Source organism: Pseudophryne corroboree, chromosome 10 (assembly GCF_028390025.1).
Source record: "Pseudophryne corroboree isolate aPseCor3 chromosome 10, aPseCor3.hap2, whole genome shotgun sequence".
Classification (NCBI taxonomy): Eukaryota; Metazoa; Chordata; class Amphibia; order Anura; family Myobatrachidae; genus Pseudophryne; species Pseudophryne corroboree.
The window spans coordinates 116,536,824-116,560,808 of NC_086453.1; the positions used below are offsets into that span (position 1 = coordinate 116,536,824).

Sequence of the window (23,985 nt, forward strand, 5' to 3'; positions counted from 1 at the left end):
GGGAGAGTATTCCTACTTAGAGGTGGTGGAGTGGCCCTAGTATGTCCATAATCCTGTTATCAGAGTCCCTTTTCTGCTGTGTTCTTTAGTTCTTCAAAGCACAAGCCCTTATTTTTGTGGGGAAGAATTGTACGAGACTAAAAATCTATGGTGGTCTTACAATTCTACTCCAAGGAATAAGCTGTGCTTTGAAGAACTAGGAATGCAGTACAAATGGACTCTGATAACATGCAGTCAGTTTATGTTGTATGGTTCTGTTTCAGCTTCAGCACAGCGCCTAAGAGGATATTTACAGCCAGTGACAAGACGGCATCCGCCTGAGCCTGCATAAATAGTTGGACAGCTGTGGCGATTGCTCTTCTTCAGTTACCAAATCTGCACTCAACATTTCAGATGACAACCGAGGACTCTGCACCTGAGCCACCCAAGCTACTTGGAGCCCAACTTTCCAGTTCAAAAAGGTAGAGTACCAAGAAAATGTGGGAGGAGGGAGAGTATTCCTACTTAGAGGTGGTGGAGTGGCCCTAGTATGTCCATAATCCTGTTATCAGAGTCCCTTTTCTGCTGTGTTCTTTAGTTCTTCAAAGCACAAGCCCTTATTTTTGTGGGGAAGAATTGTACGAGACTAAAAATCTATGGTGGTCTTACAATTCTACTCCAAGGAATAAGCTGTGCTTTGAAGAACTAGGAATGCAGTACAAATGGACTCTGATAACATGCAGTCAGTTTATGTTGCATGGTTCTGTTTCAGCTTCAGCACAGCGCCTAAGAGGATATTTACAGCCAGTGACAAGACGGCATCCGCCTGAGCCTGCATAAATAGTTGGACCCTTCTGTTTTGAACAGCTGACACCTACATCTACTCCAGATGACCTGTAGGACGTTTGATCAGCTACCTGCATCCAATCCACATGGTACTATTATTATAACTTGTATAAAATGCTAGGATTAGTGTTTATTTTAGCACCTTCACAACCTGTGCAGTTCCTCCTGCCTGGGGTGTCGTTCTGTACTCTAGTGCTTCTATCACAAGTCTACCACTGAAATAAAGACCAGAGTGATAGAAGCACCAGAGCAGAGGACGACACCCCTGGCAGGAAAGAATAACTGCACAAGTTGTGACAGGTGCAGGATGATAGAACACTGTAGTTGTAATCTATACAGTAGAGCTACATTGGTGATGAATGGACCACAAATACTTTTATTTAACACTCTTCACTTTCAAATCCTTGTCCGCATGTAAAAGGTAAACATTAAATAAAATGGGTGCACAAACAAAAAACCATGAGTCTTTGTACTCATTTTTAGTTAAGACACATGTCTAAGCATTACAGTATGGACATAATCGTGCCCTCCCGAATGAAAAATGTGCCCTCCCGAATGAAAAATGTGCCCTCCCGAATGAAAAATGTGCCCTCCCCGTGATCAGCACCCTGCCCTAAAAAATTCCTAGAGTGAACACTAGGTGGAGAGGTAGCAGTCTGACTGTTTGAGGGTGTGGACAGGTGTCTTTTATACAGATAACCGGTTCAAACAGGTGCCATTAATACAGGTAACGAGTGGAGGATAGAGGAGCTTCTTAGAGAAGTAACAGGTCTGTGAGAGCCAGAAATCTTGCTGCTTGGTAGGTGTCCAAATATTTATTTTCCACAAGAATATACAAGTAAATTGTTTAAAAATCATACAATGTGATTTTCTGGGGGTTTTTTTCTTCAGATTCTGTCTCTCACAGTTAAAGTGTACCTATGATGGAAATTACAGAAATCTCTCATCTTTTTAAGTGGGTCAACTTGCACAATCGGTGGCTGTCCAAATACTTTTTTGCCCCACTGTACTATTTGCACATGGATAAGTAATTGGCTGGATAACAGAGTACAACGAGTAGTGGTCAATGGGATGTTCTCCAGCTGGGAACCAGTAGTCAGCGGAATACCGCAAGGGTCTGTACTTGGCCCGCTACTGTTCAATATATTTATCAATGATCTAGGTATAGGCCTGGAAAGCATAGTGTCAATCTTTTCAGATGACACTAAACTGTGTAAGGTAATACAGAATGGCTTATTTAAACTTGAAACCTGGACGTCTAAATGGAGAATGAGGTTCAATATAGAAACATGCAAAGTTATGCATTTTGGGACAAAAAACACACTTGCATCCTACACTCTAAATGGGGAAAATATAGGGGTAACTTGGGTTGGGAAAAAATATTTGCGGGTGCTCATAGATAATAGGCTTAATAACAGTACACAATGTCAAAATGCAGCAAAGAAGGCAAGTAAAGTGCTTGCGTGCATTAAATGGGGCATTGAGACAAGCGACATGGATGTATTCCTGCCGCTGTACAAATCATTGGTACGTCCGCACCTGGAATATTGTGTTCAATTTTGGGCACCATATTATAAAAAAGATATCTGGGAACTAGAAAGAGCTCAAAGGCGAGCTACTAAATTGATTAAAGGTTAGAGTCACTGGAGTATGAGGAAAGGCTCACTAGGTTAAATAGGTATACTCCAGAAAAGAGGCGTCTAAGAGGAGACATTATTAATATCTTCAAATTAAAAGAACTCTGTATAGGACACGTGGGCACTCGCTGAGGCTAGAGGAGAGAAAATTCCGTACACAACGTAGGAAAGGGTTCTTCACGGTAAGGGCAATAAAGATTTGGAACTCCCTGCCGGAGAAGGTAATAATGGGAGACTCTGTAAATGCATTTAAAAACGGACTGGACAAATTTCTAACTGGAAAATGTATCCAGGGACATAGCATTTAACATATTGACATTAAATATCTGGGAGTGGTAAGAATCATAGTTGTCAAATGGTACTAAACCATTACTTTAGCAGTCGCATTATAATATGAACAGCTTAACACAATACAGGTTGAACCCAATGGGCTTTTTGCCTCTTTTCAACCTCACTATGTAACTATGTAATTTATACACATAATACCATACAGTAATGCCCCTTACACATTAAACATAATGCGCCTTACACATGATGCCACCCTTTATTAATACCCTTATACACATAATGTCCCTTACACATATGCCGAACACTATTGCACAACCAACCCACTCACACACAGCACTCACACAGCCGCTAACACTGTGACCTCTGCATCTGCTTGGATACAGATGTGTCTCATACATCCTGCCTCAATGCGCCATGCAGCAGGAGATGCCTGGCCAGAGTCAGCTGGCAGCTATGCTAATGTTGGGCACCCTTTTTTTTTTATGAAAATGCATCTTGTTTGCGATGTGGCTAGAATGCACAAGCAGCTTTTGCTGATTAAAATACTATGTGGCATGCCTATATTCTGTGTGCAACTGTGGCTGCATCTGCATATGAAATGCTACACACAGAATATAGGCAAGCCACATATTATTTTAATCAGCAAAAGCTGCTTGTGCCCCTAGGTATATCAAATGACCTATGCATTTGCCTAGTTTGCCTAAGCCTAGGGCCGGCTCTGGAGAACACATTAAATGTGGATGTCAGTCTGGGTACTGTAAGTGTGTACCAAATGAAATGGTCTGAAAGGAGCATAATAAACACCAAAGTGATTGCATCAGAATTGGAAGATTGTCATACTATAGTTACCTATTCTTCTGTAACGTCAGAGAGACTCTGGAATCTACAGTGGCTGTAGATTCCAGCCACAGTGCATAAACATTTATGCACTGTGTAATTAATTATAACATGATATATCATGTAATCTGTTTAAGATGTTGTTAATAATTTTTAGGATTGATTAGCCTTTAGGCATAAAAGTGCAAGGGCACATGGTGTTGTGACTCTTGTCATTGAGGCCCCGCCGCTGACTGGGCAGTCCTGTAATATGCAGCATCAGACAGTAGGGCACAGGACAAAGAAGATGCAATTTGACATGGAATGTTTTTTTTACTTCACCGGTCTGCTCTACCAGTAGTCTCATGGGCATTCCGAGGAGAGCAGACAAGACTATAAGTAGTATGAGCCATTTTCACTTGCTGATCTTGAACTTTTGTCAACACATTTTAAATGAGCACTTTGGATGATCTCTCAAATAGTTGCTGTCAGCAGTTAAAAACACACATGAAGCATTTGTGCTAAGTCCTCCACATTTTACCCACAGAAATTAATTATTTTCAGTTTGGAACTTGTAGACTCTAGAGCTGTGATTTTCAACCTTTTTCAATTCGAGACACACCAAACATTATTTAAATTGCCAAGGCACACCATCAGTTCCGCACAACCCCCCCCCCCCCCCCCTCAAAAAAAAAACACACACATGGGGAAATAAAACGACCAGGTATTAGCCAATTAGCCACCAAGGAGAAAAACACACACACACACACACACACACACAAATTGGGGTCCTACAGTAGTTAAACAAATGCACTGGCCCCCATAGACATTAAACACACTGTCCACCACAGTAATTCCGCACATTGCCCCTATGGTAATGCCACCAGACACTGTTCCCCATAGTAATGCCAGCACACAGCCCCCCCCCCCCACCCACAGTAATGCCAGCACACAGCCCCATATAGTAATGCCAGCACACAGCCCCCCATAGTAATGCCAGCACATAGCCCCCCATAGTAATGCCACACTAACCTGTGACTGTAAATTAACTCTCAGTAGTGGGAGCAGTGAGGAGAGCTGAGAACGAAGGAACACTGAGAATCAGCACGGATCAGTAGCGGACGGGCGAGCACTCCAGGTGGGAAGGCAACGGAAGGCAACATGGTGTTAGCATGACCTATGATTCACGCCGCATCTGCAAAAATCACAGGCTGGGCGGCAGGAGTGCCCAGCGCTGGCCGATCTCGTTAGTGATGATTGCGGCAGCCGGGCAGCGGGCATCTCTGTCGGCTGTGTGGCACACTTGAGAACCGCTGGCGGCACACTAGTGTGCTGCGGCACAGCGGTTGGGAATCACTGCTCTAGAGCTTAAACATAGGGTGAAAAGTGCATGTGTGTCACCACGATATAAAACACAGCTAGACAGGACCATACTGAAAATGGTACACGTTTAATTTGTCAGCTGTCAGGATCCAGGCGTTCAGTGCCGGGAGTCAGAATACCGGCGCAACTGGTATATCCCTACACGTGGGTGTCCACGACACCCATAGAGTGGGAATAGAACCTGTGGCGAGCGCAGTGGCCACCGAGCCCGCAGCGTGGTGAGCGTAGCAAGCCCGCCAGGGGAATCTTTGCGCTCACCCCGCTGCCGGCATCCTGATGGCCGGGATGCCGTTGACGATATATTGACGGCTGCAGGTAAATCATACTGAACACCTGAAAACAGATCTAAATAATAAATGAACAACATAGATCTAAATAGTATCTGTACAAATGAACTACCCTGCAAATGAGTACCATGTTAAGTTTAACCTTGCAGTTACACATATAATATATTTTATTGTGTTTTTCCATCTATTAAATATGTGATTCATGCAGTGTAATAATAAAGGGGTAAGGTGACACCACTAAAACCAGTGCAGAAACTGCCAGAGAAAATATAGTGTGCAGAATCGTCCATTTACTTATTTAATTCAGAACTCAAACGCAGTTGAAAATGATAGGGGTAAATGTAATAACCTGCTCCTTGCAGCGAGTTTCCGGCATGTCTGTCCCGCTGTTTTAAAGGGACAATCATTGGTTTTGCCTTTTAAATGATTGCCCCTTTAAAATATTAGGTAAAATCGCTGGAAACTTGCCAATGCCTGCAAGTTGCAGGCTATTATATTTACCTGTAGTGTTATATACACAGAAGAAGCGATGATAACAATTGCATTTAACAATGTATAACAAGGGAGCTTGTAATGGCAGTCGGTATCTAGTAAATGTCATGGTTTGAGATTTCAGATCTGCGTCAGAACTCATGGGATGGGCTGACAAGTCATACAGGAACCTTGGAGGCTGGATGAGATGTCTACTCATGGACAGAGCCCACATGGTATATGCCTGGTGCTGTCACAGAGGTTGGTGAGAACTGGAAGTCTCACAGACCGCCACTGGAACCAACTGAGTAACACACAACCCCTAGCCCTGAACCCAGGATATAGGGACTGGAATCAGTGCTTGAGAACTCATGGAGTGGTACCAAGTAATACAGTAATCAGTAGTATGCCTGGTGTGTGGAATCCGACATTGATAGTTCAACCCAACTACCAGAGCTGGATGGCTCGAGCCTACAGTATATCCTCCAAAAGGAGTATAGATCCAGTCCCCAGCACACGGAGTGACCACACTAGCACCCAGAGAGAGGATCCTCAGGACAACATCCACCATTGATAGTAATATCGATGGCATGGAAAGCAGAGAGTCCCGGAGACAGGTAGGAGCTGCGATACAGGAAGGGCAGAGTCACACTGATGGCAGTACAGCCTGAAGTATATCTGTGGATAGCCACTTGAACACGCAATGAGCAGAGATATGTATTGACTTGAGAGGGCTTGCTAGAAATCAGGATACCAGCAGACTGGTAGTAGAAGCGCTATGGTAGTCTTGAAGTAACTTCGGGTAACTGCACAAGGAAATAGCAACCAGGCTAAACAGGACTGAATCCAGTAAAAAGGACACAAGCAATATAATGCAGGCTGATCTGGAATGGAATTGAAGTTTGACTAGGAATGGGACAGGAGAAAGTGCAAACTGAACCGGAATGGAACCAGAGAAGAGGCAGCTTTCTGGAAATAGTGCTGGCGTGCCCAGGTAATAGTACCAGACTGAAGGGTAACTGACGCAGACTCAGAGGCAAGGCAGAGACTCGACAGACAGGAGTGCAGCCTCTGGCCGCTGATCAGAAGCAGAAGTCACACACTGATGAGTGAGCACACATAGTGTTGCTCAACATTGTTTCGACAAGGTGCTTGTGGCAGGTGCATGTTTAAGTAGGACGCTCTTTCAAGGGATAGGTAGAAGAGGTTATGTGAGCGCAGCAGACAGGCAGAGACTGGATACTGGTGATCAGCTGATCCAAACCATCATGGCTGCGCCCGTGGCTCCCAGTAATGCAGTGACAGCGTAAGAATGACTAAGGGAAGCTGACACGGATAAAATCTATCAGAGATGACTCCTAAAATTCTTCATGAGTATCAGTGACAGACTGTGGCAGTGTTGCACCTCTACAGGAAAACACGTACTGTACAATCTCTGGCTCCAAGTGATGTAACAGTGTTTTGACATTTTAGGTACAGTATCAGAGGTCATGGCTGAGCACAGCTGACATACAGTAATCCACTAAATTGTACAGAAAGAGATTTAAGGAGAAAAAGAGCTGAACCAGTCTGGGGAGAATTAGTCTACAATAAAGATTTTACGTGAAATATTTATTGAAGAACTGGTGGAACCAGATCATTTGCAAAGTCTTCTTTTTTGTGATATGACCTTAGAGTGCTTACAGCGTGACAAGTTGAAAACCTTGCAGATCAACATTTCAGGCTCATAAAACAAAATATTATTAGTTTCTTAATCACTTCAAGGCTTAGTAGTTTTTTTTTTTTTTTTGAAGGCTAGTGTATATTACAGACATACCAAAGATGTATACACACAAGAACAATTATGCATAATATTAGTGTTCTTAAGTACATATATATATATATATATATATATATAAATGAGAACACTTCTGGCCTGATGCACAGATGGAAATAAATTGTTAGTACATTGTTCAAAAAAAGCATTCAATGAAACAAATGTTTATATTTACCTATTGAGCAAGTTGTACTTATCTCTAAATGTGACCACATCTGTGTCAGTAGCATATACGGCTGTTTGTTACTAGTCATCATCATCTATGCGCAATTGCTCCTTCCCTATACTAGGTGCAAATAATACGCCCCCCTCTCCCAGCAGTCTAAGGCCGGTATCTTATTAATCATGGTAACTTACCGTAGGTAATTGCTGCACCTGGGGCTATCCAATTGGTCTCATAAACCAGCAGTTATCAGGGATTTCTTTTCACCTGCAAGGCAGGAGAGAAAAAAATCCCAGATGACTCGTTTTGCGATCGCAGCCGCGAAAACACCTGGGTCCAGGAACTTATCCCAGGTCATGTTTTCGCAAGAAAATAGGTAATTGTTCTTGCGAAAAAAATGGGCTCTAATTGGATAGCCCGATAATCACAAAAAATCGCGATAAAAGCCCGTTTTTCTGTTATGGTAAAGAATTTAATTGGTAATTGGATACAACCCTAATGGTGCCCATACACTTGTGAGATAATCGGTGCTAACCTTCGATTTCAACCGGATCTGTGAGAGAAATAGAAGGATTGTATGCACATTTTAGGTACCTTGCGACGCGATGCGCGGGCACGCCGGTCGAATCTCGCATCTCAAGATAGTATGTGCTACACTTAATATTTATCGAATCGCAGTGAGATCGCATGTGTTTTAAAAACACATGCGATATATCACACTGCGATGCGCGATGGGCACCCACCGGGAGCGGACGGAGGCAGCTCCCACTCGGCGGTGACGTGCCCATCACGTGATTACCATGGGATCTATCGCATGATCGCATGGTAATCACTTTGGCAGTTCAGGTGCGATTTCATCGCACCTGAACTGCCGTTGCGATGACCCGCGATGTCGCATCGCACAAGTGTATGGGCACCATAAGTCTGCATACAAGTCATCTGAACACGTTCTGTGTGAGCTTTGCCTATGTGAGCATTACCACTTCTGCCTCTGGTTGTAAGTATGTAGGTGTGACTGAAACGCGCAGAACTCGGTGTTGCCCGTACTCGGCGCTGACACAATTTGCATAGCATGAAAGATAAACTCTGCAAATAGGCATATGTTCAACTCTGCATCAGGGCAGGATGTACTAAAGGGAAAATGTGGTAAAAAAAACTATTTTGGGGTTTTACAGCATTATACATATGTACTAAAGCCCTGACAGCGGAACTCCAGCTAAAGCTGTCATTACCATATAGAAGCCTATGGGCTTTTTACCGGGAAATCAGTATGTTTTACTATGTTATAACGGCGCACGTGATTCCAGCGCACAAAATACAGACGGCGAAGTTAAAAACACCAACATGGGTGTGTAAAGGCTGTTCTACCCTCTCCCTGCTCCCCTAACTCTAACCCTCCCTACCCGCAGCCTAACCGTAACCTTCCCCCTTAGTGCCTACCCCTAACCACCCCCAAGGGGTGCCTAAACCTAACTCCCCATCCCACTGCCCTAAACCTAACGCTCCCTCCCCTGCAGCCTGACCCTAACCTCCCCCCGGGGGTGCCTAACCCTAACCCACCCTCCCTGCAGTCTAACCCTAAGCTTCCACCATGTAGCCTAACCCTAACCCTAACCCCCCCACCTGATGACTAAATCTAACCCCTCCCCTCAACCGATCCTAAACTTAACCCAGCTATACTTATGGACATGATGTCAGCTGTCAGGATTCCGGCGTCGGTATCCTGACCCATTCGGAGTTCCAACGTCGGGATTACAGCGGCGCTAATCTGGAATCTTGACGGCATCCCCTTACCAATGCTGTCAGAGGGACCCGAACGGATCCCTCCCTGCACCCCCTACAGCCGTCGGGTCACTATGCATGCACCAATGGACTCCTGGGACATAAACCCGGAAAGTCCAGGGCCTGGCTGCCATCACAAAAGACAGCTCTTATCGCATATGTTAGTACATATGAGATTAGTGTCGGCGCAATGTGTGGCGGGATGTACCATAAGAGGTTGGTACATCCTGCCCTCAACCTCTTTACAAACTAGGGGGGAGTTTCAAGTGTTATATCCACCTCCAGCGCCTGTGTGCGCCTGCCAGCAGCTATCAGTTGTTTCTGCCGACAAGCACGCTACCGTCACTTCTGCAGAAATGTACAAAGACTGTCCCGTGTGGGCACCGAAATGGCACTTTCCACTTCGTGCCCAGTACTTTAGTCAGGTCTAGCTGTTTTGTGCAGCTAACTCTGCTACTTCTGGGTGCGATCAGTGCGCAAAAACAATGGGCACCCAAACAAAGCCTAAAGTGCAATATGCAATTATGGGCACCCTTTAAACCAGGCATTCCCAACCACGGTCCTCAAGGCACACCAACAGTGCAGGTTTTAGGGATATCCAGGCTTCAGCACAGATGGTTAAATCAAAATAACTGAGGAACTAATTAAGTCACCTGTGTTCAAGCCTGGATATCACTAAAACCAGGACTGTTAGTGTGCCTTGAGGACCGAGGTTGGGAAACACTGCTTTAAACAATTGAACCGCCACATATCGTTATTAACAAGTATGATTCACATTATACAAAATGTAATGTAAAAAAGTTTGACCGCTATGGTGGCCAAGGTGAGGACTACAATTTTACTGCACAGTAAGTAGCCTGTATAGCCATTAAACAAGAAGATCAAACACACTGTTACCAAATGCAAATACACTGTACAACACAGAGACCAAAAACATGTTTCTAGAACTGTAGATGTACAGTAGCTAAGTGGTTAACTAACATGTAATAAAAGGTTTTGTGGACATACTGTATTCTCTGACAGGAATTGTGAATTTAGCTGATGCACAAACCATTTAGTTTTAAGCAGGCACTTCCTGCATATCAGCTGGAAGCCATTATTATTATTATTATTATTATTAGTATCATTTATTTATATGGCGCCGCATGGGATCCGCAGCGCCCAATTACAGAGTAAACAAATAAGCAAAACATGTGACTTACAGTTCAATACAATATAGGACAAGTACAGGGTATATAAACATAGCTGCGTCAGTAGCCATGTTTGTTTTGTTTGTACAATCATTTAATAAGGAGCAGAAGAAAAGTCAGAAAGAAACAACACTAAATAGACTGACATAACTTTTTCCTATTCAGTCTCCTGTGACTTTTGTCTTTCTGGTGGTGATTCACAGCGGGCGATCAGCGATAGACTGCGCATGGGTATGCACCGCAATGCGCACGCGCGTCGGCAAACAACAGGCATCGCTGGACAGCGTCGGAATGGTGCGAAAAATGCAGTCGCACAGCCATTCGCATGCTGATTGACAGGAAGAGGCCATTTGTGGGTGGTACCTGACCGTTTTCTGGGAGTGTCAGGGAAAACGCAGGCGTTCCCAAGCGTTTTCAGGGAGGGTATGTGACGTCAGCTCCAGACCCGATCAGCCAGTTCTGATCGCACTGGAGGAGTAAGTCCTGGGCTGTGCAGAGACTACAATGGTGAGTGAGGTGTGAACGGATTTGCAGCTGTCCGCTGACTGAGGGTATTTTTGCAGCTCGGCGTACACATGCAATCGCACACTTGCACGGCGAATAAACACTCCCCTTGGGCGGCAACTATCTGAATGCAGCAATACAAATTTAGCAGCCTTGCGATCAGATCTGAATCACCCCCTCTGTCTGACTTCCAGCTCTGCAGTGAATAGGGGGATATTTATCAGGGACGTGCAGTCAGGGGAGGCAGTGCCTCCCCTGTCATTCCCCAGTCATTAATGATTAAGATAATGCAAAAAAAACAAAACTTATGACACATGTTCTGTGTCATCAGTATATGCTTTATACTATTCTAATACCGCAGCAAATAATAAATGGCTGGAAGCAGGGGGGCGGGCAGGGGGTGGGCCCAAGCAGAGGGCTGAAAAAGCCCATTAAAAATAGCTGGAGAAGCGGCACTAGTATAAGTGCCTCTGGGACAGGGGCGTGCTTTCATCCCATATGAAAGCACGCCCCTGTCACTGAAGCCGATGTGATTGGTCATCAGGTACAGCACTGACAATGACGCTGTCACTGTCAGTGCTGTACAGGAAGGCAGTGTGACAGTGCTAGTGCCAGGGCTGTCAGGCAGCATGTAAGTTTTTAGTTTCACACAGACACACTGACAGTTGCTATTTTGTTGTCCAGGTCTTCTATTAACTTAATAGCGTCGCACCCGCGGTGCTATTAATTTTTGTTGCCCAGGGCTTCCATTAACTGAATAGCACCGCGGGTGCGGCGCTATTAAGTTAATAGAAGACCTGGGCAACAAAAATTAATTCATGTCCTCACACTCCCTCCCTCCCCAGTCCCACCCGTCTGTTATACGTTTTTTATTTTTTAAAATTGTACGGTAGCTTAGCCTGCTCATCACAATTTTGATGAGCAGGCATCACGGGCAGTAGCATGCAGCAACGTTAGTGAACGGTGGAAAAGCGGCATTGGTAGCAGATGGCCGCTGCGGGACTTCAGTGGCGGCGGTAATGGACAGCGGCGGAAGCGGGCATCAGGTGCAATGGCGTTAGCGGGCATCGGCAGCAGGACGCGGCACACATTATCAGCTGCAGGCCTGGATCATGGATCCAGTCCCTGTCAGCCAGGACACAGATTACACCAATCACCCATTTCAAAAATGGCGCAGCAGAGCAATTTTTTAAATCCAAGATGGCCACCGCGAGCCAATCACAGCTCGCAGTGTCATCGCCCCGCCCCCTCGACTGCCTTATACAAGCTAGTACGAAGCAGCAGCTGGGCAGTCCGTCAGCAGGGAGGGAGCAGGGAAGAGTTCCCGAAGAGAGAAGACACTGGACGCCCTGGGGAGGCGGCGGCCATGAAAAAGAGCTGAAAGGCCGCCACCCCCAGGTGAAGTGCAGTACAATAAACTATTAAAACATATGGGCCCTCATTCCGAGTTGTTCGCTCGCAAGCGGATTTTAGCAGAATTGCTCATGCTAAGCCGCCGCCTACTGGGAGTGAATCTTAGCATCTTAAAATTGCGAACGATGTATTCGCAATATTGCGATTACACACCTCGTAGCAGTTTCTGAGTAGCTCCAGACTTACTCGGCATCTGCGATCAGTTCAGTGCTTGTCGTTCCTGGTTTGACGTCACAAACACACCCAGCGTTCGCCCAGACACTCCTCCGTTTCTCCAGCCACTCCCGCGTTTTTTCCGGAAACGGTAGCGTTTTTTCCCACACGCCCATAAAACGGCCTGTTTCCGCCCAGTAACACCCATTTCCTGTCAATCACATTACGATCGCCAGAACGATGAAAAAGCCGTGAGTAAAATTCCTAAGTGCATAGCAAATTTACTTGGCGCAGTCGCAGTGCGGACATTGCGTATGCGCATTAAGCGGAAAATCGCTGCGATGCGAAGATTTTTACCGAGCGAACAACTCGGAATGAGGGCCATGGTGTGGTGTTTTTATTTTAATATTTTCTTAACAGGTGGACTGCTGGCACTTGTGGTTCTCCAAGTGCTGGCATGCTTGGGCAGGCTTGCTGGGACCTGTAGGCCGCCTGTAAAGAACAATATTGTCCTGCCATGAACCCCGCACCCATCGCCATCAGGGGTGCGGGGCATAGCACTGGGCTATCATCCAAGTGCTGGTTGCTGCTCAGGAGGGGGGACCCCATTTTATTTTTCAGGTATCCCCACTTTCTGAGGAATTCCAGCCTGGGGCTGACCAGTTTGATGGCAGGGGGACCCCACACTGAATGTCCTTCCTGCTATGGCATTATCCCCCATTGCTGGTTGCACCTGGTGCTGGTTTCCATGAAATAGGGGGAGTCTCTTGATTTTATTTTTTTAAACCCACTGATATTTATCAAAGCTTGGAGAGAAGTAAAGTACCAACCAGCTTGTGTCATTGTACTGACTGTGTTTGAAAAATGTCTGTTAGGAGCTGATTGGTTGGTGCTTAATCTCTCTTCACTTTATCTCCAAGTTTTAATAAAAATCCCCTAAGAAAAACGGACTACACACCTAATAATACAAACTGACTGCTGATTTCTCTCTCAAACACAACAGCCGGAAAAAACACAAAAAAACCATGAAAATCTGCTGCAGACTGTGTGGTGCGTTTTCCTGCCGGCACATACAGGAAAATTGTATGCAACTATATAACCTGGGTCCACAGCATACTTGCCTACCCTCCGGGATTGACCGGGAGGCTCCCGAAAATTGGGTGGCTCTCTGGGACCCCCGGAAAGGTAGGCAAGTCTCCTGGATCCGGCCTCACCTCCGCAGCCCCCCCTCCCCCCCCCCTCCGCAACCATCCTTCATAGTGGATGGACCAGAGAGGCAGATGACGCAATTTGCGCTAAATCGTGTCATTGTATTCCTGCCCCCCACTATGCAATGCCAGTGCTCACGATGAGGCCCCGCCCCCTCCCACATGGGACTGCCAGAAAGTTTTTAAGCCTGGTTAAGAGTCCACTAAGCCTCTGGGTCCCATAGCAAAGGCACCCCGTGTACCCAATATAGCTATGCCCATGGCATGTGAGAAACTGAGAAGTCTGTCCATCTTTTTAACAAGGCAATCCTTTAAAATGCTAAAATGCTAAACCAGACTTACCGCGCCCAAGCCAGCATCTCACAGGTTATTGCATAAGGCCCTTTAGTGGAGATGTATTAAGCCTTGTAGACACATAAAGTAGTTGTCCAAAGCAACCAGTCATTGGCCCTCATTCCGAGTTGTTCGCTCGCTAGCTGCTTTTAGCAGCATTGCACACGCTAAGCCGCCGCCCTCTGGGAGTGTATCTTAGCTTAGCAGAATTGCGAACGAAAGATTAGCAGAATTGCGAATAGAAATTTCTTAGCAGTTTCTGAGTAGCTCCGGACTTACTCTGCCATTGCGACCAGTTCAGTCAGTTTCGTTCCTGGTTTGACGTCACAAACACACCCAGCGTTCGCCCAGACACTCCCCCGTTTCTTCAGACACTCCCGCGTTTTTACCAGAAACGCCAGCGTTTTTTCGCACACGCCCAGAAAACGGCCAGTTTCCGCCCAGAAACACCCGCTTCCTGTCAATCACACTCCGATCACCAGAACGATGAAAAATCCTCGTTATGCCGTGAGTAAAATACCTAACTTTTGAGTAAAATAACTAAGCTCATGCGATCTGCGAACATTGCACATGCGCAGTAAGCGACTAATGAGGGCCTATGTCTGTCATTTCAAAAACCATGCTAGAAAAAGAATCTGATTGGTTGATTGCACAACCTCTGTACTTTATCTCTCTCCATGGGATAAATTTACAAAAGGTCAATTTGGTCTTTTTCAGTGATATCCTGTCGATTTTGCAATTGGAAATTGACTAAAGTCAAAACCAATGGGAAATCGCATATGAAACACGACTGTAGCCAGCATTAGAAAGAGAAAGACAGAAATAGAAAACACAGATTTACTAAGATTCGTCTTGTTAAAACAGATAGAACCCGCACTAAAATCACATCACAATAATACAGCTAAATAGGTGACCAAATCAGTGGCGTCTTTGGATGCTAAATGGTCTCCAATTCAGCAAGCCTTCTTCATGCAGCAAATAAAAGGCCGTCCAAACAACCTACAGCAGCGTGGCTGATTTACAAATGGCTAAAAGTAGGTTTGGAGCCCCTACAGTGCACGTGTTTAGACGTTTTAGGGTGTTTTTATAAGGGCTTTTGGGTGGCACAGGAAGGGATTTTCAATTTAATCAGTTTTCATCATTTTAATTTCAGTCTTTCTGAAAGTGTAGTATATCGTAAAGGGGTCAAACCGTCGGGATACTACACAGATAAAATGTCAGCTATCTCCATTGGAAGGCAATAGGCACTCATAAACGGTGCTTAATAAATCCGGGATTTAGAACTTCTAACTAAACTGCCAGCGATGTCCAGATTTGGTTTAAAGTCAAACATGGGGGGTAATTCCAAGTTGATCGCAGCAAGAATTTAGTTAGCAATTGGGCAAAACCATGGCCCTCATTCCGAGTTGATCGCTCGCAAGGCGAATTTAGCAGAGTTGCTCAGGCTAAGCCTACGCCTACTGGGAGTGTATCTTAGCTTCTTAAAATTGCGACCGATGTATTCGCAATATTGCGATTACAAACTACTTAGCAGTTTCAGAGTAGCTTCAGACTTACTCGGCATCTGCGATCAGTTCAGTGCTTGTCGTTCCTGGTTTGACGTCATAAACACACCCAGCGTTCGCCCAGACACTCCCCCGTTTCTCCGGCCACTCCTGCGTTTTTTCCGGAAACGGTAGCGTTTTTATCCACACGCCCCGAAAACGCCGTGTTTCCGCCCAGTAACACCCATTTCCTGTCAATCACACTACGATCGCCGGAGCGATGAAAAAGCCGTGAGTAAAAATACTATCTCCATTGTAAAATTACTTGGCGCAGTCGCAGTGCGAATATTGCGCATGCGTACTAAGCGGAATTTCACTGCGATGCGATGAAAAATACAGAGCGAACGACTCGGAATGAGGGCCCATGTGCACTGCAGGGGAGGCAGATTTAACATGTGCAGAGAGAGTTAGATTTGGGTCGGGTCTGCAATCTAATTTGCAGTGTAAAAATAAAGCAGCCAGTATTTACCCTGCACAGAAATAAAATAACCCACCCAAATCTAACTCTCTCTGCACATGTTAAATCTGCCTCCCCTGCAGTGCACATGGTTTTGCCCAATTGCTAACTAAATTCCTGCTGCGATCAACTTGGAATTACCCCCATGATTCTTAGTAAATTTACCCCCCAAATACTCATCTGTTTATTTACATGACAAAACACAAGATAATAAGTGTAAAGGGCCACACACACTAGCCGATTTTGAGTAGCTCACTTTTGGCGTTTTTAGCTACTTTGAGCTCAAACTCGGCCAGTGTGTATGGCCGGGCACTGAGCGGTGGGCGCTGATGCGCACTCCCACATCATCACCATCCGCCGTCCGTCGGGCTGTTTGAAAAGCCGAATGAAGCACTTTCCACAGACTCCTACTGTGGAAAGTGCTTCACCCCCCCCCCCCCCCACACACAGGGAAAATAAAATAGCTCAGTGTGTATGCACTGAGCTATTTTCCTGCCAGCGATGTTCATGATCATCGCTCTGCATACACGCCAGGCAAAAACATCCAGTGTCTATGCACCTTAATGCGCTGTATGCTGAAGCTTGCTATTTGCGCCATACTTACCGACTTCTGGGCTGCTCTCTCCGGGAGAGAGCAGCCCGTCGGCTCAGCAGGGGGGGCTGGCAGTCAGGTGACGTGCAAGGGGGGCGGGCCGGAGGCGGAACGGGCTGGAGGCGGAACGGGGCGTGGCTTCTGGATCGCATCATTTAAGCCACGCCCCCGCTGTGTAATGCCGCGATTACCAGCATTATACAGCAGGGGGCGTGGTTACGATGACGCGATTCAACAAGAATCGCGTCATCGCCTGCCCGGACCGCCCACTTTACTCGTTAAGTGGGCGGCGGGCAGGGGGTGACCCTCGTAAATCGGGAGACTTTCCTGCTCTTCCGGGGGGCCGGGAGGGTCACCCGTTTTTCGGGAGCCTCCCGGCCATTCCGGGAGGGTAGGCAAGTATGATTTGCGCCCATACACAGGTCTTTGTGTAAACCAAATCTATTCATCCATAAATGTCGTACCATCGACAAAATTCCTCATTTACAGAGATTCTCTTTTTCTATTACTCTATACACATCTGCAAAACATTACATGGATTCACTTACCCCTAGAGCAGAAGCTCGGAACATCTTTTAAATAAATAAATAAATACAAATAGCACAAAGACTGATTTCCAATCGATAACTCACTTCTTACCAGAGGCGGATTGGCCATAGGGTTTACAGGGAAGATTCCCGATGGGCCGACGCACCCATGGGGCCTGTTTTGTTTGAGGCCATGTGGTCCTTTTTATAAGATGCAAAATAATTTGCATATATGAAAATGACTTTGCCACTTAGCCTGTGATTGCAGATGATCTAGTGTATGCCCTGTCTGCCTGCTTGGCTGACATATAAGATTGAGTGAATAGTGATTGGGATACGGTTGGTGTAATAAGCAAGAAAATATATATTTCTAAAGAATTATATAGTTTCCTAAATTCTGAAGGTGTATCATATAATGTGCTCATAATATTTAATTTTATTTCCTTTTAACTTCCCCCTTGATGCTGGACATGCCCACTATCTGGAAAGTTTTGGGGGGAGGGTGCTGCTGCCATGGCCCATGGCTAGACCTTACACCTCTGGTGCTGCCCAAGTGGGGCCACTAGTACAAATTTTTCCAGGGCCGCTTTTTGTTCCCAATCCGCCCCTGCTTCTTAGACATTTGTCGTTTGAAGGGGAATTCCTGTATTCCCGCAATCAATTTCTCCCAGGGACATTTAAAAATTAATAAGTATTGCTCCCTTTTGGTGTTAAAATGCTCAGCCTGATGTGCATGCTCAGACATATGCAGTCTTACAGAAGAAAAGCAGTGTGGAAGGTTTAGTAAGCACTATAGTGATCTAATCTAAATACATTTTACAATTATGTTCACCCTGTCAGGCAGCTTCCTGTTTAACAGATGCACTTGTCGATGTTGCAACACGTTTGTGACACATCCTCTGTAACAAGTGCTGTGCGGACATACAGTGCCATACCAGCCACTATACACAAGAGAGCCTTGGGTTCTGGTTTAGGCCAGTAGTGGCATGGTGCACTTTATGAAGAATGCCAGCAATGCACTGTAGCATGGCTTCAGATCTTTTCCAGACTGTACAACACAGGACTCCTGTTACTAGTGCAGCTATTGTTGTTCCCTGACCCTTTGTGGTCAATGTAAAGGACTAAAACTCGCTATAAAGAAGACACCTGTATGTTGTAATAGTAAACATGCATAGCGTTTGATATTCACGAACTTCGCAGAGTTGAATGCATCTCCGCAGTTGGACTACCCCTATGTGTATCCTTGCTTTCATAACGGGTGGTCTTCAGTATGCCGACTGACGGGATCCCGGCGCACAGTATACCGGCGCCGGGATCCCGACAGCCGGCATACCGACACATTCTCCCTCGTGGGGGTCCACGACCCCCCTGGAGGGAGAATAAAATAGCGTGGCTCGCATAGCGCGCCACCGTGCCCGTAGCGTGGCGAGCGCAGCGAGCCCGCAAGGGGCTCATCCGCGCTCGCCACACTGTCGGTAAGCCGGCGGTCGGGCTCCCCGCACCGGTATGCTGGTCGCCGGGAGCCCGACAGCCGGCATACCATAGTGAACCCTTCATAACAACAACATTATCATAATCTAAAACTTGGCACCTGATCTTTTTTGTATGTGTGAAATACTTGAGTCATACTTCAAGTGGACCACTAGCTGCTGTAGAACTACATGTCCCAGCATGGCATCCCAACCTCAACTGAACACATTTTTCCAAAGGTCGATATAGGCTGCAGACATACAAATAAATCTACATACTGTATTAACATTTCTTTGTGCAAATCAATAAATGTGCATAATTCATCTAATAATAAGGAAGCCATACTTTCATTCAAACCTCAGTTTACACTGACTACACGCAGCGACTGCATCCAAAGGGTCTGCGCACGCGCAACCTCTATAGGGGGTCATTCTGACCCGATCGCACGCTGCAGTTTATCGCAGCAGTGCGATCGGATCAGAACTGCGGGCCGCTACGATCGCCTCTTCCTGATTGACAGGCAGAGGCGGTCGCTGGGCGGGAGAGGGGCGGAACGGCGGCATTTGGCCACCTTTTCGTGGGCGCGGTCCGGCAAACGCAGGCGTGGCTGGACCAAATGGGGGCGGGCCGCAGCGGCTGCGTGACGTAGAGCTATGAGTAGCTCCCGGCCAGCACGCTAAAGCTGCGTTGGTTGGGAGCTACTCTTGAAGTGCAAAGGCATCGCCGCTATGCGACGCCTTTGCACTTCTGCAGGGGGGGGGCGGCACTGACATGCGGGGCGGGATAGCCCTGTGCTGGGCGTCCCCCCGCATGTCAGTGTGAATTATCGTAGCTGTGCTAAATTTAGCACAGCTACGATCATCTCGGAATGACCCCCATAGTGCGCAACCCTTCACCATACGACCACATCCCGGAAGGATGTGGCCGCAAGGTGACTGACAGCAGTGGCTGTCAGGGGGACGTCAATGCGGCCTTTCGTGGGCATGGTCCAAACAACGCAAGCGCGTCTGGACCGTTTTTGGGGAGGCTGCATGACGTCATACCCAGCTGCTCCGGAAAAAAATGGCGCCAGGCTGCGCAGGCAGGGGTCGACCCCAAATCGATGTTGCAAACTCATTGCGTGGCGGCAACACACACATGCTTTGCCCTGTGCTGGGCGGCCCCCAGCATGTGAGTAGATGGATGCAGATCTTGCTGTGGAAGCTAGATGTGCATCCATCTCTGAATAACACCACAAATCATTATTATACATTAAACTATGAGACTGTGCTTCAGAAATGATTGACCTACTTAGTACACCACTGTAAACATGTCGTGCATATAGTGTGCAAGTATTGTGCCATGGTTTCTCCCACAGCTATGCTGCAAAGATAAGAGTATATAAACAAGCGATCATGTGCTCAGACACCATACATGAGAGGCTGCCTGATCTTCATGCATTCAGCGTAGCTAGTCACAGTATGTTTGCTATTGTATTGATATTGTATCTGGGTGAAAGAAATGATAAATATGGCTGTACCTCATAGATATAAACAGAAGAGATACAGAGGACTGCAGCTGGTAGTTTACAGTAACAAAAGATGAAATAACAGTGCCGGTTCTTATATCTTTCATTATTGAAACTTAGGTTGAAACCTGAAAACAAATAACATTGGGTCGAATTCAGAGGCGTATGCTAATGCATTAGCAGGCGTGATCCCGTACGCAGTGGATGTGCGGAAATATTCTAATGCTGTAACCGCCTGGGAATGTATGGGGACGCCCACAGGCAGCATCACAAATCCAAGCGGCTGCATACAAATACACAGTGTCATTTGCAGATCCTTCAATGATCGACCGTCTGATTAACCCTATGATGTCGCAGAATGGCCGCAGGAACTGAGACGATGACGCCATGTTTTCTGCAAACTGGATCGCAGTCACAGCCTGAGACATGCCGTCGCGACACGCCTGAGTTTTTATCGTCAATTCCTGTCGCCTCCCCCAAAATGTTTCTGACCGTCAATCAAATTGCAAATAGATCCTCAGGTACCTTGGCACATACTGTATGCAGTGCAGCCGTGACACATGCGCAGGTGGCTGATAATGGCTCACTGCGTACAACTCTTAATCAGGCCCATTGGACCTCATTCAGGTCCGGTTGTAATTGCTTCTCACGTTGCAAAGTACCCGTTCTGCACATGCACGAACCGGTCCTGCAATGACGGAAGCAATCCACCATCAGAATGTCAGAATGCCAGGTTGACAGTCTGATGCCATTTGGGGGCGGAGAGGGCATCCATGTGTGAAAACAGTGGGACGTCGCCACCATTTAGGAGGAGGGAAGAGGCCAGGTTCCCTGACATTGGACGGCGATTTCCTGGGCTCTTCCAAGGTACTGCAATAACCGTCTTGCGCAAACCCATGGGTGCCGCAAGCTGCCCGATGGTGTCGCAGTGATCTGATGCTGTGTCCTAGGATGCAGCCTGGATTACTACTGCAGCAGGAGGCGTCTACTTGTAATAGAAGCCTCCACCTGCATTTCCATACAGAGCTATAGCTACTCCGTCCACATCTGAATCACCCCCTTGTGTCTAAGGGGTCTATTTACTAATCCTTGGATGGAGATAAAGTCCCAGCCAATCAGTGTCTAACTGCCATGTCACAGGCTGGGTTTGAAAAACATCAGTTAGATGCTGATTGGCTGGTACTTTATCTCGCCCACTTTATCTCCATCCAAGGCTTAGTAAATAGACCCCTTAAACTTGATAGCTACACCAAGACTGTAGGTAACCGGTTAATTGAGATAGGTTAAGATGTAAAAATACTTTCACAGTTCTTGAAGACAAGCCACGTACAAATTAAAGGTGCTTTTTTCTGCTCACAGTAACGGAAAGTCTGCAATTTCCTGGGTCAGCTTTGGCGAAGTTACATCTGAAAGCAGGACCTTATACAGAGTTCCGTCGTTACAGCGATAAAATAGTCTTGAAGTTCTGCTTTTGTTTCCCCTTCCCAGGCTATGGTTACTGTAAATCAGCATTTCACAGAATTTTGTGTTGGTGGGTACACACTATATGCGATACACTCCATGAGCGATATCGCAGAGTGTTTCCCCTCCCCTCCCGTGCCGCCGACATAGTGCATACACACTATATTATTGTAAACAATATCGCTCAGGAGAGTAAATATGAGCGATATTGTTTACAAAATCACCTAGTTTGTACCCACCATATGAATAGCGCTGACATGCCAACAGTTAACGCATTCTGCCGCCTGATGTGGTTGTGGGGAGACCAGAAAGGCTTGATTTCGCCGATAAAACGTGCACAAATCTGTGGCCCAACTAGCAACAAGGCGCTTGTTTCGTGGATAAATGATTAGCATTTGTATCATCTCTACTAGTAACAATGCAGAAATCAATGAAATGTGATTGGAACTGTCCCATTTCTGACACACTGTGACTCACCCATGCTGAAACTTGTAGTTCTGCAACAACTGGACAGCTATATGTAGCTTGAGCCAGAATTAAAGGATGAATTTGTCCCACAATGGATTTTGATGGGAACAGGAAATGTGGACAGGCATTGCAAAAACAATTACCTTTCATGTACACTAGGGTTTTGTTTTTTTTGTTTGTTTGTTTTCCAAAAAGTTTGGTATTTTTGGTTAATGTTGGACCTCTCTAAAACTCATTAGGCACCCAACTGCTGTTATCTTATAGAGCATTCACCAAAAGCCAATAGGATAACTACTTTTATAGATTCTATAACTCAGACCATTTTCTTGCAAATACAGATTCCTTATAAGACAGGTATTACTGACATGACTGGCAGATGCAGGGACAACCATCAAGTCACATCTGTATCACTGGCATGCAGCTACAGCAAGGGTAAGTGCACACATATCTGCAGTCCCTGCACAATGATTATCCACACGCAGTAGATACACACACTGTATATATAGATATTCACTATACAGGGTTTCTCTACAGCGCAATGTTGTCAGGAATTGGCAGGGAGAGAAGGGCTTGCTTCCATGCTCGCACATTGCTGCATGCGGATCATAAAAGGCTGATGCTTCTAATATTATTCCAGCCACCGGAGTGTGCAGGACAGAAAGCAGCCCTGTAATACATTGTGTCATTCTGCCAGCTCTAACCCTGCAATGCACTGAGCAGACATTTGTCTCTTGCAGTATGGGAAGAATAAGCCACACCATCTGCAGTACTGTAAATGAAGAATAGCTTGCCTGGCTTACCTCGTCCACGGTTAGGGGCATACAGATCCGGTACTCTTTCACCAGCATCCTGGGCCCAGCTCTGATTCTGCACTCAGAGAAAACTTTGCCAGGCTCTGTGAGGCTCCCTCACCTTGCAGTTTGTGCTGGCTCTCAGCAGGGCTCCAGGCACACCTTTGCATGAAAGTGAAAAACTCCACCTACCACCACACACACACACAAAATGTTAACTCATTGCTGACTCTGCAATCGGTGGCTGGGGGCACAAGACTCCAGCTAACCTCACACCTACTGTACAGCATTAAGCTGCTGCTAGCAGTCCTGTCAGTGTTGTGTTGTGTTCTCTTCCTCCTCCCTCCTCTCTCTCTCTCTCTCTCTCTCTCTCTCTCTTTCTCTCTATCTCTTTCTCAATCTCCCATCTCTATTTCTCTCTCCCTCTCTTCCAATCTCTCTCTCCCTCTATCTCTCTCAAACCCCCCCCTCTCTCTCTCTCTCTCTCTTTTCCAATCTCACTACCCATCTCTTCTCTTTATCTCTCTCCCCTCTCTCAACCCCCCCCCCCTCTCTCTCTCTCTCTCTCTCTCTCTCTCTCTCTTTCAATCTCTACTCTCTATTTCTTTTTCACTCTTTCCCTTGTCTTTCTTTCCTTCACTCTCCCTCGGTGTTGTGTTCATTTTCCCCTCTTTCCATCCCTCCATCCTTTCCCCTCTCTCTCTTTCCATTACTCTCCATATCCCCCTACCTCTTTTTCTATCTTACCAAAACTCCCACCCCTTCTCCATATCATCATTGTGTTTTCTTTTTGCTTTTCTGATTGATTTCTGACTTCTGCTTAAATGTTATTTTTTTCCTGCATTATTTACTAGTATATGGAAGGAGCAGGCACAAAATCACTGAAGTGCATTATAGCT

The 23,985-nt window shown here is 46.1% G+C and overlaps 1 protein-coding gene across 1 annotated transcript in view; it reads right to left on the bottom strand.

The window, feature by feature from the left end:
- Positions 1 to 23,459, bottom strand: part of LOC134966196 (cytoplasmic phosphatidylinositol transfer protein 1-like) — a 264,862-nt gene extending 241,403 nt beyond the window's left edge. Inside the window, exon 1 of the mRNA XM_063942761.1 lies at positions 23,096 to 23,459. Within this exon, the coding sequence (XP_063798831.1) occupies positions 23,096 to 23,143 (48 nt within the window). The 5' untranslated portion in view covers positions 23,144 to 23,459. The remainder of the gene's footprint in view (positions 1 to 23,095) is intronic.
- Between the last annotated feature and the right edge of the window lie 526 nt (positions 23,460 to 23,985).